The following is a 14,909-nucleotide window of genomic DNA, read 5'->3' on the forward strand; positions in this document are numbered from 1 at the left end:
CTGTAAACTGAAGCTGTTAGGATACAAGCTACACAGCAATGTAGACCCTGCAATGGAGAGAAAGAAGACAGACATACCCAGCCCCTGCAGCATCCTTAAAGACACTCAGAGCTCACCTTCTAGCCTCCTGCAGCTAACAGTGCTTACATTGGCTTTGCTATCAAAGGCACAAGAACAGGACAAACTACAGGAAATCTCCTCTACATTCACTGAGAGCACCTGTCCCTTCATAATTTTTAGGCCTATTTTCCCTCCAGTGACAATCATTAAGCTTCGGCTTTCACAGTAACTAATAACTGAATGAACACAACAGGGTCGTTCTGAGCGACATTCATTTTTCCCTATGAGCTTAAATAAAAGCCTCGGGAGGTACAGTTTTACCTGACACATGTTAATTTCCAGACTCGTAACTTTCAACTAATTCTTCAGGCCAAACTGATACCTCTGAGTGCAAGGTGACTGCTGTGCTTAACCTGGTATAAATACTAATTCATGCGTAACAGAAATTCCAATAATAGGGTTTACTATGGAGTAAAGGAGGATGTGATGTACTAGGAAGCAATTTCAAAAAGGGAGAGAGGAAAATGTTGTTTACGGAGCCCAAACTCCAAGGGATCAAAACAGGAGTGCCTCTCCACCCCAGGGTGCAGAGTAATTCTATGCAGGAGTTCAAGGGTGTATTTTTCTCTCATGAGTAGGAAAAAAAGATCTAGGGACATTCTCCCAATGTCTCCTCAGAAGTGATGCACTGAGCTATACCACTGGCTGAAGAGCACACAGCTTGCTTTGCTTAGATGGTTCACAGACATAAACAAGCCACGGCTGGTTACATGAGGGCCACTAGTACTCCATACAGGGAATGGCATCCAGGAGCTTCCTCCCCAGAGGCCGAAGGTTGGAACTGGGCATTCCCTGTCACTGTGCTTCAGTGGTAACAGGAAACTGCCTAGGATCCACCAGGACTCACCAGCAGATCTTGGCACAAATGTGAATTCTAAAAATGAGTGAAAGGAAAATGAAATGTGCCAATATGCACCTGCTGCCTTTCTGGTACCTTGAAATTCCAAATGAAGGCTACACTCTATACCTTAATCCCCAGTTTAAGGGCACAAAACAGCAATTTTCTGAGATGATAAAGATTATTGTAAGTTGCTAGGCTGTGGTTATTGTTACAGTGAGGCTGGAGGGGCTCTGGTTCTTAGCCTGAATCTGCCTCACGTTACAGGAGAGGCAGTGTGTGCACAGAGCAGCGTCACTGAGGAAGAGGCTTCCACCCTTCATCTCCAGGTCCTTCCTCTCCCCTCACCCTTGCTTCTCACCCTGACCGAATGACTCTTCCATTAGGCAGACAGGTACTTTGCCTAAAGCTTGGGGTTCTGATATTTTGCTGTTAGGCTGTTTGGGGTCTATTTTTCTTTGGTTATCTTGATAGTAGTGGTGTGTGCACTGACAGTGGTGGTGTGTGCAACAGGTCTTACCATGCAGCCCAGGCTGCCCATCTCAGCACCCCAAGTATACTTTCACCATTTTTCATATGAAATTTTGATAATATAAGACAGAAAACAACCCTCTCCAGAAAGTGTTCAACTAGTGGAACAACAGTGAAGTGAAAACTGAGATCTTATAGGTAGTTCAATAAGTCACACAGGTGCTGAAACAGCAAGAGCAGGGCTGTGATGATATGAATCACTTTTCACTGCAATTCACTCCACAGTTTCCTCCCCTTTCTCTCTTGGTCACAGCACACCAGGAGCTAGGAAACGAGTTGGAGCTATAAATATTTAAAATAGCACAGTGACTTTGAGCTGCATCTACAAATAAAGCCTTTCAGGGGATGTACTTAACTGTGCACATGTGTATCTGTCTATGCAAATGTGTGCATATCTGTGTATTATGCTTAAATACTCACAGGTATGTACGCAAGTGTAGTTCTAGTCCAAAATACCCAGAAAGAGGCCTGGATACAGTATATGAGCTCAGACGTGTACACATGGCTTTGGAAGGTAAACACAGCACTGGCTCACTAGCTTTCCATTTTAAGTCATAACTTGACTGGGAGGAAAGAAGAAGACAAAGAAAAGGAAGGAAGGCTCAGGGACACAAAGGAGGGAATGGAATGAGTAAGGCTAAATGTGCACCTCATGCACAAGTGTGTGCTCAAAGACCCCATGAGGGGCTCCCCCTTTCCACCTAGTTCACAGCTCTCACAACGACACATGGTAGATTAGGAGAGGGAAAATGTGCACTTCTTCCAAACATTAAAGGAAAATGGAATCTTTACTTTAGTTCTCACTTTATGTTACAATGTAATTAGTCTTTGACTTTGAAAAAAAGATGAAAAGGCCGGGCGTTGGTGGCGCACACCTTTAATCCCAGCACTCGGGAGGCAGAGGCAGGCAGATCTCTGTGAGTTCGAGGCCAGCCTGGTCTCCAGAGCGAGTGCCAGGATAGGCTCCAAAGCTACACAGAGAAACCCTGTCTCGAAAAACAAAAAAAAAAAAAAAAAAAAAAAAACAACAACAACAACAACAAAAAACCATGTAAAGAACATTATATCTGCTAATAAAGTCTGTTAATCCAAGGCAGAAGCCCTTCAACGAGCTCCTATAGAGGCTCCTTGGCACCTCAACCAGGCTTGAGGATGACAATGAGAAGTGACACTGCTCCTAGGCCTCAGGCAGTGGAAGAAGTACTATGAAAAAGGAGACCCACCCAGCCTCAGCAAGGCCATTTCCAGGTCAACAGGCAAAGGGAATGGACCGCAGAGCACAGATCCACACTGACGTCGAGGCGGCTGGCAACAGTACCACTGCAATGGCATGCTACACTTGAGGATGATAAACTAGAAGCAAGGTTGGATGGGTGGGAATCAAGGAACACTAACCCTAAAGTATCTCCAAATTCCCTCAACCATGGATAACACCACACCACTCAAATAACGGCAAAGCAATATCAGGGCCCCAACACTGAACAATAGCCTCACAAGTGAGCAACAACTCATAAGTTAACATGGATCTGTGAAACAATTAACTAGGTATTGTTAGCATCAAATCTAGTTGTGGAGAATTTAAAATGAGGCAATGAAAGTGACTAGAGACAGAAACTGGTGTTTAAATCATGAAGTGTTTCCTCTCTCTACTCTAAGAAGCCTTGCTTTCCTTCAAGTCCACACGCATAAGCCTGTGTGTGCGTGTGTGTCATCTTGCCTGTAACACACAGAAGCACAGGAAGTGGCACACATGGTGAGCTGCCCCATGGAAACGTGAAAAAAAAGTTAGTTTACATCCCTGTGCTTTGTCCAGAGAGTAAAACTGCCATTAGGTGTTTGTGTGTTGAGACTCTTACCATATGCTAAGATGAGAGGATTCCAACAAGCTTTCGCCAACAGTTGACCAATTGTGGGGAACCTTTCCAGGATTGCGTTAGAATCCTGTAAAAACAACAACCACATGTTTTGATAGTTAAAAAGCACTATACAGTGCAACTGAGCAACACAATTCCTCAAGGGAGCCTGAGTGCTCCTGTAATTCCTATTTTAGAAGGTGTACAGGGTGAGATTACAGAAAAGCTCTATGTAAGAAATCAAAGTTTAACTTGTTCTTCATCCCTAAAAACTCAGCATGGCACCACAATTAGGTCATTTCAATTTTGTCAGAAAGTTTATTGTATTTTACCCAAACTTAATAATCAGAAAAGGCTACTTCTTTGTTGTTGTTGTTGGAGACAGGGTCTCCTGCATAGCCTTGGCTGTCCTGGAACTCACATGCTGGCCTAAACCTCACAGAGATCTGCCTGCCTGCCTCCCAAGTATTGGGATTGCCCAACTAGGGAAGACTATTTCACTTAAACAACACACTGCAGAAGAGCAGCACTGGTGATTAATAACCATGCAACCTTACCTCTTTGAAATACAAATTTTATTTAGTATAAGAAAGACCCCACATTCAGCTTTTCAACTGTTTAACAGGACAAGAACTCTGGAACTTGTAAAGGAAGGAAAGTGGCTGAGGCACTAAGTCTCATGTCTTCATGTGTTACAGTTATGATTGTTTATTTAAAACAGCCCCATGATACAGCAGGAAGTTCCCCAACATGGTCCCAGCACCAGGGCTGAGCCTAGACTTTCTGAGACCACATTAAGGTCAAGTTACAAAAGTCTTACTAAAAAAAGAAAGTTTCAAAATTAGTACCACTTGTTCCACATAGCCTTTCCTTCCAATTTCTAAGGACATGTGAACCCATTATCTACAGAATAACATACAGAACTCATCTACAGAATAATCTATAGAAATCTGTTCTTCAAATTTCTCATTTGCTTCTTTGATGAAGAAAGTATTACATGAAAGTACATATGTTAACAATTACTTTCATTTTCAAATTTACAAATAAAATATGAAAAAAACTTCCAAAACACTAATATGTTTATAACATGAAAACATGGCACACGCCTTTAATACCAGCAATCAGGAGGCAGAGACAGGTGGATCCTTATTAGTTTGAAGCCAGCCTGGGCTACATAGTGAGTACCAGGACAGTCAGGGCTACACAGAGAAATTCTGTCTCAAAAAAAGAAACAAACGAAAATATCTAATACAGTAAACATAAGCAATTTATGTCAATAGGGAGATAAATGGGAATATAAACACCAAATTATATAAGATACTCAAAAATTTATTTGATAGGATCTCTTAAAGTATTTGTTAGAAGAGATCTTACTATGTTAATAGTGAGGAATCAATGACAGACAGGATCTTAGTCTCTCTCAACAGCACCTCCTTGAAAACGGAGCTGAGAGAAAGGCAAACAGCCCAATAACCCTTGGAAAGTTTGAAGGGCACAAGGACAAACCGCATTTACTGCCCACAGGGAGAACCCAAGCCCTGGAATCCAAAAACAACTTGCTTGGGTTTAGGATACAGTTTTATGATAGAAGGCTTGCCTAACATGTGGAAGCCCCTAGGCTCAATTCCAAACACTGCAAGAATGAATGGATTAATTATTAGTTAATTAATATAAAGAGCTTTTTGGCCAGGCAGTCTCAGAAGGTATGAAAACAGCTCTTGTCTGCAGCACCTTCCAACAATCTGTCTAGGTTCAGTTAAGTCAATCACACAAGTCCCTAACTCAAAGAAGCATTCTTGCTTGGGGAGTCCCCGATGCCACAGGATACTTGCCATCTCTTTCAAGGTCTCATACATCTGCTTCAGGAACTCCTGGAACCGGGACAAGTGAAGACAGGTATCCTGCTGGGTTTCCTTAGAGGAAGCCTGTTCCCAGACAGAAAGCTTCTGCAGCCAAAATTGATAGTCTGAAGCAAGGTCTGCTGAATCCCGAGCCATCTCTAGGCAGAGAATAGTGACATCCCTTCACAGCGGCCTGCCAAGTAGCACAGGGAATGGTGAGCATGCTTCAGGTCTTCAGAGAGGGAACAGATGTAACATTTAGGACAGGCTCCTCTATCAGCACATTCACAAGCCACCAAGGGTGAAGGCAGACTAGGAGATGAGCACAGCCTGCTCGGGATGCTGGAGTCCTCTCTGAGTCATTTGAAATGTGTCATCCAGCTGTAGCTCAGATCTTAACATCTGAACTTTTATCATGAGTAGTGTCATTACTAAAGTCATTACACTTCCACAGTAACACACTAATTGCGGACAAAAAGCACAGCTGATAACGCTTTACATTTGCTTAAGACTGAGCTATTTTTAAATGTCTTGAATGTGAAGTTCCTTTGTGTATTCTTTTTATTATTATTTTTTTCATTATAAACTGTTTGGCGGATGGCTCAGGCTTCTTATTGGCTAGCTCTCTCTCTCTTTTTTTTCTTCTAAATTTAAATCAGAAACAATCTTGTTTTACATGTCAATCCCAGTTCCCTCTCCCTCCCATCCTCCCCTGCTCCCCCACTGTCCCCCATCCCATCCCTCTTCTGCTCTATAGAAAGGGTGAGGCCTTGCATGGGGGAATCTTCAAAGTCTGTTACATCATTTGGAGCAGGGCCTAGGCCCTCCCCCATGTGTCTAGGCTAAGAGAGTATCCCTCTATGTGGAATTGGCTCCCAAAGTCCATTCGTACACTAGGGATAAATATTGTTCCACTACCAGAGGCCCCATAGACTGTCCAGGCCTCCAAACTGACATCCACGTTCAGGGTGTCTGGTTTGGTCCTATGCTGGTTTCCCAGCCATCAGTCTGGGGCCCATGAGCTTCCCCTTGTTCAGGTCAGCTGTTTCTGTGGGTTTCTCCAGCCTGGTCTTGACCCCTTTGCTCATCACTCCTCCCTCTCTGCAACTGGATTCCAGGAGTTTGGCTCAGTGCTTAGTTGTAGGTGTCTGCTTCTACTTCCATCAGCTACTGGATGAAGGCTCTAGGATGGCATTTAAGGTAGTCATCAATCTCATTATCGGGAAGGGCATTTAAGGTATTCTCTCCACAATTGCTTAGATTCTTAGTTGGGGTCATCTTTGTAGATCTCAGGAAATGTCCTTTGTGTATTCTAAGGATGAGAAATTAGAAACATCCATGGGTGTTAACCAACAGTCTGTGCCTGAGAAATGCTTCTGATATCCTGATGCTTTGCATTACTAGCTAATGAATTTTCTTCCTGGTTCTTCTTCACTTCAAGAAAAAAAAGGTAAAGTAATGTATTCCTCATGCAATCTGCTTAATTAAATACTGCTCTAGGGAGCCTGGAGCTGCTCAGTAGGCAGTGTGAGCTGTGCAGCCTGAGGACAAGGCTCTGGCAATGTCTGTAGCTCCAGAGAGATCCTCAGAGCTCATTGGCTAACTAACCTACCCAGTGGGTGGGCACCAGGTTCAGTGAGAATCCCTGTCTTAAAAAGCCAATACACCCTCGGTGTATACACAACATGAATACAAATAAGTTAATAAAAGGTAAAAATAAAAATTTAACACCACTGCTTTACATGTAAAATCCATCCATAAGAAGCCATATTTTCATAAACCATAACACATATTTACTAGGCAGCAAACTCATTAAAGGACAAAAAAATAAATCTCCTAAGCCTGACTTCCTGACTCTGAAGTAAATATAAGAAAACCCAATGGGAGTAAATAGGCGTCCTGTGCCTTGGGGCAGGAGGTAGGCCAGTGGACATCAGAGGCCCCTCCAATACAGTACCACATGTTCCTGTGGAGAAGGGCAGTTCCTCTCAGACCCCTGCGCTTTCCTGAGACAGGGTAACATACAGAGGTCTTACCTCAAGGGACTGCATTCACAAAAGTAAAGGCTGAGTTCAAACCTCAGCATCAGTGAGTAATATAAAATGCTTCTACTAGGTGCCAACCCTCAAAGGAAGATGGCCCTCCTTCCTAAGCAGGACAACAAAAGACACTGAAGGTGACAGCTGAATCACAGAGGCTTGGACAGGAAAATGGCAGTTTGCAAGCGGCCTTTTACAGTTTTGAGGACTTGACCACAGTGGAAACCAACAGAAGGCTTACTAATTAACACAGGAGACACATGCACACTAGCCAAATGACACTCAGCAGCTGGAGGTCTGCATTATGGACCCTGTGTAAGCACCTCAAGGTGGGAGTGGCCATGTCCAGGCCCCCAGGCTACTCTAAAGGCCGTTTCCAGCCCCTCAAGATGCAGGCAACCAAGCTGTGCCCTCTATAGGGCACACAATCCCACAAGCCCCAGGCCACCATGGAAAGCCCCATCTCACCCCAAGAAACCATAACAAAGCCTGTCTCCTGCTCAGGTCTTTGCTGTTTCTCACTGGAGCAGAGGCAGCCTACCTCTTTTGTCTTCACCAAAAAAATTCGTGTGAGGTTTGTTGTACAGTGTGACTTTGTGGTATTTTTGGCTCCCAACTGCCAGGATCCCTTCAGAGCTACAGCACCTGGATTGGGGAACCCTTTCCCCTCAGATCTGTAACACTTATGCCTCCCCTTCTCTCACTGTCCTCATCGAAACTGTCTACAAAACTCCACCTACAAAAGAATGTGGAGCTTCAAGACTTCCTTCCATCTCCCTCCTGGACTGTCACAAGTATCTGCAGGTTTCATCCACTCCTCTACAATCCATTCTCTATAAATACAGAAGACAACTCCTGTATGTATAAATCCCACCCAATACACACTCACTCAACACTGCTTTTTCAGAGCTTCTTTGAAAAGAAATCCAGCTCAGCTAAGGAAAGAAAAAAGAAGAAGAGAGAAAGAAGAGAGAGACAGAGAGACAGACAGAAATCCTCCCTTTCTGCTGCTCCCCAGCATGGCATACACAGTCAAGCCCAGGTTTCACACATGCTCTGGAGTATTACTAACCCCTCCATGCTCCCTGATCTCCTCCCCTTATGGCTTGAGAGTGTTAAGTTCTCTTGAGAATTTATTCATTCATTCATATTGCTTTCCTGGTATATCAATTCTCTGCCTTCCTAGAACCTAACATGGCTGACACTCAACAGATACCAAATAAACAAACAATGATTCTCTGGTAGTTTTCAAAGTACAGTTCTAAGGTACATGTCATAGCAAAATTGCTCCTCCAAATAACTTAGTTTTTAAAATATAAAACAAAACGTCCAAAAATGAAAATATCAAACAATTATTAGTTAAACATTCACATGCATACAGTCACCATGCTCTGGGCCATGTATGAATTGCTTCATACATGTGAACTAAATCCTCAAAGTGACTCTTTGGAGAGTAGCGTTAACAAAGGCACAAAGTCAGATCATGTAAAATCCCAAAGGAAAAGATTGCTAGGAAAGGGTAGAGCCAAAGCAGTGAGATCTCCACCCAGAATCAGCTCTAAAGTTTGCACCCTTATGTGATGGGGAATGTGGAGACAGAAACTTCCATCTACACTTATGTATTAATCAGGGTTCTCTAGAGAAACAGAACTTATGGAATGAACATGTGTGTAGGCGGGAGGGGGGGTGTTACTAGGGTGGCTTACAGGCTGTGGTCCAGCTAGTCCAACAATGGCTGTCTACCAATGGAAAGTCCAAGAATCCAATAGTTGTTCAGTCCATAAGGCTGGATGCCTCAGCTGGTCTTCAGTATACACCAGAATCAAAAAAAAAAACAAAAAACAAAAGAAGTGTGCTCTAATGCCAGTGACTTGGCAGGGAAAGTGAAAGCAGATAGCCAGAGAGAGCAAGTTTCCTTCTTCCATGTCCTGGGTGGCTGGCCTCTGGAGTCTTCCTCCTTCTCTGGTTACTTCTTCCTTGCTCCCAGAGTTCTCCTTCTATTTATTGTCTCTGCCTGCCAGCCCCACCTATCCTTTCTTCTGCCTTGCTATTGGTCGTTCAGTTCTTTATTAGGCCATCAGGTGTTTTAGACAGGCAAAGTGACACACCTTCACAGAGTTAAACAAATGCAACATAAACAAAAGGGACACACCTTAATATAATATTCTACACCTGGGTTCTAGTTAATTCAAAATGTAGTCAAGCTGACAACCAAGAATAGCCATCACACCTTAGATAACACAAAAAAAGACAAAATAATCACTTTTGTGTAAATTTCATATGGCATTGGGAGGGAGTAGACCAGTTTAAATATTTGAAAAGGTAAATCAGATAAATTTTTCAGAAACAAGGAACAAAAACACTTTTATTTTCAAAAAACTTAAACGAACCTTTGTTTTGACATGGAAAGTTGCATAGGTTAGAGATGCCCCTTCATGAGAAACACCGACCTCACAGTATACAGGACTGTAACATGAATCATATAAACCCAGACACAGACATTATGGTTCAAGCTTCAAGCTGAAGATCAGAGAAGCAAAGCAGCCAGTCACAAGGTATTACCTCTACCTCAGACTGAAATGGTGATCCTGGCTCCACGAATCCTCAGACTGCAATCCTACAATGGCTATGCTCTCCTCAGCGTGGCTGGAGACCAATTCTCTGAGACTGACTACTGAATGCCCCACTCCTCTCTTCTACATCTCTCTAGAGCTGGGATGAAAGATGTGGAATCCCAAGTGCTGAGATCTCCTCTCTGTCAGCTGTGTCTCTTTCAGATGGACTCACTCTCATGTAGCCCAGGGTGGCCTTGAACTCACAGAGATCCATCTGCCTCTATCTACTGAGTCTTGGGATTAAAAGCATGTGCCACCACTGGCCAGCTTCTATGGCTAACAAGCACGGCTGCTGGAATTAAACATATCACCACTGCCTAGCTATATGGCTGTGGCTAGCTTTGCAATTTGATCTCCAGTGGCTTTATTAAGTCATAAATAATAAATCACCACACTGAATGCTACAAAGTCATCAGGGACACTGTCTCCTTAGCAATCCCCCACCTCTTCTCCATCCTATGGCGTCTTAGGGTCTGCCATTGGTCAAGGGTGGGACTATGATTCATGCTGGTTAGGCGTATCAGACCCTGCTGAGAACCTCACCTTGAGTTAGGTGGATATAAAGGCAGAAAAAAAAAGCCTGAAAGCGTTCTTTCTCTTCTCCTTTTCTTCTTCCCTTTTCTCTTCAATCTTTTCTTTTCAAGATAGAATCTCACTCTGCAGCACACACTGGTCTCAGACTCAGGGCAAACCTCCTGAATCACCCTCTTAAATCCTGAGGTTCCAGGTGTGGGTCACCATGGCCAATCAAGGCTCTTCTTGGAGCTATCCTACTTCATGACCTGAATGAGACAGAATCTCCTCTCCCACACCTAACATTTTATTGTACTCTCTTCACTCTTGCATGAGAACTTTCAGAATCCTTACATCAATGCCTTCATACATAAAATGTCTTTTCTCTCTGACCTGTTTAAGGAGTCTCTAGTTGTGATTTTTCTTCTTCTTTCTTCTTCTTCTTCCTCCTCCTCCTCCTCCTCCTCCTCCTTCTTAGTTTGAAAATGCAGTTAGATATAGTTAGGTATTTATCCTGCCAAGTGTTCTCTGAGCTTCTGGGATCTGACATTGATTTGACATTGATTTGAGACAATTCTGTCATCACTGTGTAAGTATTTCTTCTTTCTTCTTGTATTCCAAGCGTGAAGCTCTTAGATCTTAGATCTTAGATCTTAGTCTGCTGTTTCCTTCGTTGTTTCTCACCCTTGTTCTCTTCACTTTGCAGTCTGGGAGGCTGGTGCTGAGAACCTCGAGGTCAAGTCTAAGCTGTTTCTGTTACAGCACTGAAATGTTCTTTTGAGGGGCTTGTGCTCTACCTACTGGTAAGAATGCGGGTATACCATGTAAAGGAGCTGATGTAAAAAAGCCTTTTGTAAGGAGGTGGTGGGATAGACAGAAAAAAGATAAAAGTTTTTTTTTAAAGCCAAGATAAAAGAAAAATCCACTTACTATTGTGGTCAAATACCTGACAGAAAGAACCTGAAGGACTTATTTTGGTTTTGGTTCAATGGGACACTGCCGCTTGTGAAGAGGAAGACATGGCAGCTAGGGTGGCTGCAGTGGCAGGGTCCCTGCAGCAAAGGCTACTAGCATGGCTGTTAAATCTCCTTGGATCAGGAAACAGCATTTCGGCTGAAAGCAGAGTGACCTGTAACCAAGTCTCACTCCCACAGCCCTTTATCCACATTCCAGGCTTAGTATGCAAAGGGTTCTACAGCCTACCAAGGCAGTGCCACCAAATGGCAAGTGTTCCAAACATTGTCATGCTGTGAGGGACATTTCAACACCCAAACCACAGCATCCTGTCCCTGTTCCCAGGTTGGAAAATGTGTTGAGTCCACTTTAAACATCCACACCTTACGGCACCATCAGTGCCCTTCAGAAGTCCAGTTTTCTGAGGCTCAGAGTAAACTTAACTGAGCCACCCAGTCACATGCTCTATTACATAACAGCAGAGGACAAGCATTCCTATCCCGAAGTGGAGGGAGACTCAGGTCCAGGACAGAGACCCACACTCCTAGCTCCATGGCTGGCGTCTGGAGCACAGCCACGGCATAGACTCCGGGCTAGGGAGTCCCAGTGTCTACAGCACACGCTTCCACAACAGGCCTCCAGTCTTCACCCACGGTATTGTGTGACACTTTCTTCTCACCTGAAACCTCCCCTCCAGGGAGGGAGTGGTTCATGAGACTGAGACGGGTCACATGTCTAGGAGAGCTGAAACTCACAGGACTCTGGCAGGCCTGTCCCCAGCTTTAAAGAAGCAGTCCCCAGCTGTTGAGGAAGGAAACTGGCCAGGACAGTTGCGGAGAGTTCCTTCCCCGATCTGCAGAGCTGTCTGCAAGTCTGTGCAGAAAGCTCCAGAGATGAAGTTTCATGAGTCATCACCCATGCTCAGAAGAGCCACCCATGGGCTCTTTAATGCTTTAACTCGTGTTCCTGTAAATGGCCCACCCCCGTATTCCTCATAGTAATCCCAACAAAAACTCACTGCTTTACCAACCTGGACTTTGGTCCAGTCATTACTCTGGCCCATCACAGGTCCCTTTCTGGGTTAAGTGGACATAAGTGTTAAATCTGTCCAGGAAGATCTGTCACCCAATAGGCAGACATGCCACATTCATGGTATCTCTAACACCCTGGGGTCTCTGGTACAACTTAGGCTTCATTACATAGCTCTATACATAGCCCACTCGGGAACTCTACCAGGGAACCCAACCCTGCTATACACAGTAACTAACTTCAGTAGCTTTCTGAAAACTTAGCACAAGCTGTAGTGACATCATAACCCTTGCCTTTTGCAAGCCTGAAAAACAGCAAAACAGTATACCTGGCAACTGCCACCAAGTTCTGCTGCCAGTCTGAGAGACAGAGCCCAGACACTTTTGCCATGGGTGGGAAAACATTCCCCCAAGCAAGTTGGCCTAGGACACCCCATACTAGAGCTTTTCCCAGCTGAGGGGGGCGGTGGGTCTTACTTCATTATTAGCACGTCAGTGTAGAATGCGAAGTATCTGTGTGTATATTATGCATGTCCATTGTTTATAGGTGCACATGTGTGAGGTAAGCATGTGGGTGGAGGCCAGAAGACATCCTCACTGTCATTCCTCAGGAATCCTCCACCGTATTTGTTTCCTTTTATTTATTTATTTATTTATTTATTTATTTATTTATTTATTTGTTGGGATGTGGAGGGGGTATATGAATTTACACAGGGCATGTGTGTGTAAAAGTCACTCTACATGAGGCTGTTGGCTCTCTACTTCCACCATAGCCTCCAGGAAATAATGAGAAGAGGAACGGGCAATATCCAGAAGTCCTGGACTTGAGTCTAGATGTACTAATAGGTTATCACTGTGAATCAGCAGGTTTGGGAAGGAAGAGCTGCACTTACATTAGTTTAAAGTATTTAGACTTTGAATATTGACAGCAATGGGTCTGGAGAGATGGCTCGGTGGTCAAGAACATGTACTGTTCTTCCAGAGGAACAGAGTTTGGTCCCCAGCAAACAAGTCAAACATCAGAACACCTGTACTCATACATGCACAAATGAACACAGACATACATAATTAAAATATATCGTCTTTAAAAGGCCTCTTGAATAACCAGGACAGGTGCAATAACCAGAGAATAATAAAGAATAAAAATTTACTTAATGTTAGATGCAATGTCAGTTATACTTCACATAATGGCAAGCTCCACAAGTAAGATTAGTTCCTGCTGAACATGATTACATAAGGTTACATTAAATATAAAAACAGATATAGGATCAGTTGGCCCACCCCAACATCCATCTCCTCTATGAACTGTGGGAGCATGTGAAGGGGACAAACCTTCAGATCTAAAACTGCAGGATCCCCACAACAGGAAAACAACAGGGCATCCAAAAGAGCCCCAGTGAAAGCCCATCATCGATAGTGTAGCAGATGCCAGACGCCATGACCAGACCAAAGACTCGTGGCAATGAACACTTGCAAGTGAAGATAAAAGGAATACAACAGGCCACATGACCGCTTCCACTTCTGCTCCTTTTTGGTTTGTTTGTTTTGTTTTTGTTGTTTCCTTGGTTGTTGTTGGGTTGGGGTTTTTCTGTCTGTTTTGTTTTTATTTGGTTTTTGGTTTTTCTTTTAAATTTTGGGGGGAAGGTTGCAAGGGAGGAGGGTAGATGCAGGGGTATGGGGAGATGAGTGGGACTGGGATGCATGATGCAAAATTTGCAAAGAATCAATAAAATTATATGAAAAAATAAAAAGGACATAATTCAATTTTTTTGCCTGTAAAAAAAAAAGAATTTGGGAAAAAACAAAACAAAACAGTTATAAGAGTGTGGTCTAAAAACTAGCTCACAGCCAGGCAGTGGTGGTACACTCCTTTAATCCCAGCATTCAGAAGGCAAAGGCAGTTGGATCTCCAGCCTGGTCCAGAGTGTTCCAGGAAAGCCAGGGCTATACAGAGAAACCATGCCTCCAGAACAAAAACAGGAGGAGGAGGTCAGGCCTGCTACACACTCAGGAGATTAAAGCAGCTAGAGTAAAAGCAGTGACCCAGAAGTGAAGCTCCCTGCCTATGGATGACAGTCTGACTGTGAAGGCAAATGACACAGTGTGTTATAGAATATTAGTTAAAGATGTGTTTATGCTGTGGAATATCTGTTTAATGATGCAAATATGTGTTGCATTCTTTTATGTTGAATTTGTTTAACTCTGTGAAGTTGTGTTACTTTGCCTGTATAAAACACCTGACTGTTCTAATAAAGAACTAAATGACTAATAGCAAGGCAGGAGAAAGGATAGACGGGGCTGGCAGGCAGAGAGAATAAATAGGAGAAATCTGGGAGGAGAGAGATGAAGGAACAAGAAAAGAAGGGGTCAGCCACACAGCCAGACACTGAATAAGAAGCAAAGATACACAGAAATAGAGAAAGGTAAAAGCCCAGAGGCAAAAGGTAGGTGGTATAATTTAAGAAAATCTGGCAAGAAACAAGCCAAGCTAAGGCCAGGCATTCATAAGAAAGAGTAAGTGTGTGTGATTTATTTGAGAGGTGGGTGGGTGTCCCCCTCAAAGGGGGTGGGGTGTCA

The 14,909-nt window shown here is 43.6% G+C and overlaps 1 protein-coding gene across 2 annotated transcripts in view; it reads right to left on the reverse strand.

The window, feature by feature from the left end:
- The window catches only part of Fancc (FA complementation group C), a 129,535-nt gene that overhangs the window by 86,211 nt on the left and 28,415 nt on the right, over window positions 1-14,909 (reverse strand). For both annotated transcript variants that reach the window (XR_004769440.1, XM_027409661.2), the window contains exons 2-3: window positions 5,175-5,376; window positions 3,346-3,430 (exon numbers count right to left, since the gene is read on the reverse strand). Coding sequence is in view for 1 of the 2 variants with exons in the window: in XM_027409661.2 (XP_027265462.1) it covers window positions 3,346-3,430; window positions 5,175-5,339 (250 nt within the window). In the remaining variant the exon portion in view is untranslated. The remainder of the gene's footprint in view (window positions 1-3,345; window positions 3,431-5,174; window positions 5,377-14,909) is intronic.

This window comes from Cricetulus griseus, chromosome 3 (genome assembly GCF_003668045.3).
Source record: "Cricetulus griseus strain 17A/GY chromosome 3, alternate assembly CriGri-PICRH-1.0, whole genome shotgun sequence".
Lineage (NCBI taxonomy): Eukaryota > Metazoa > Chordata > Mammalia > Rodentia > Cricetidae > Cricetulus > Cricetulus griseus.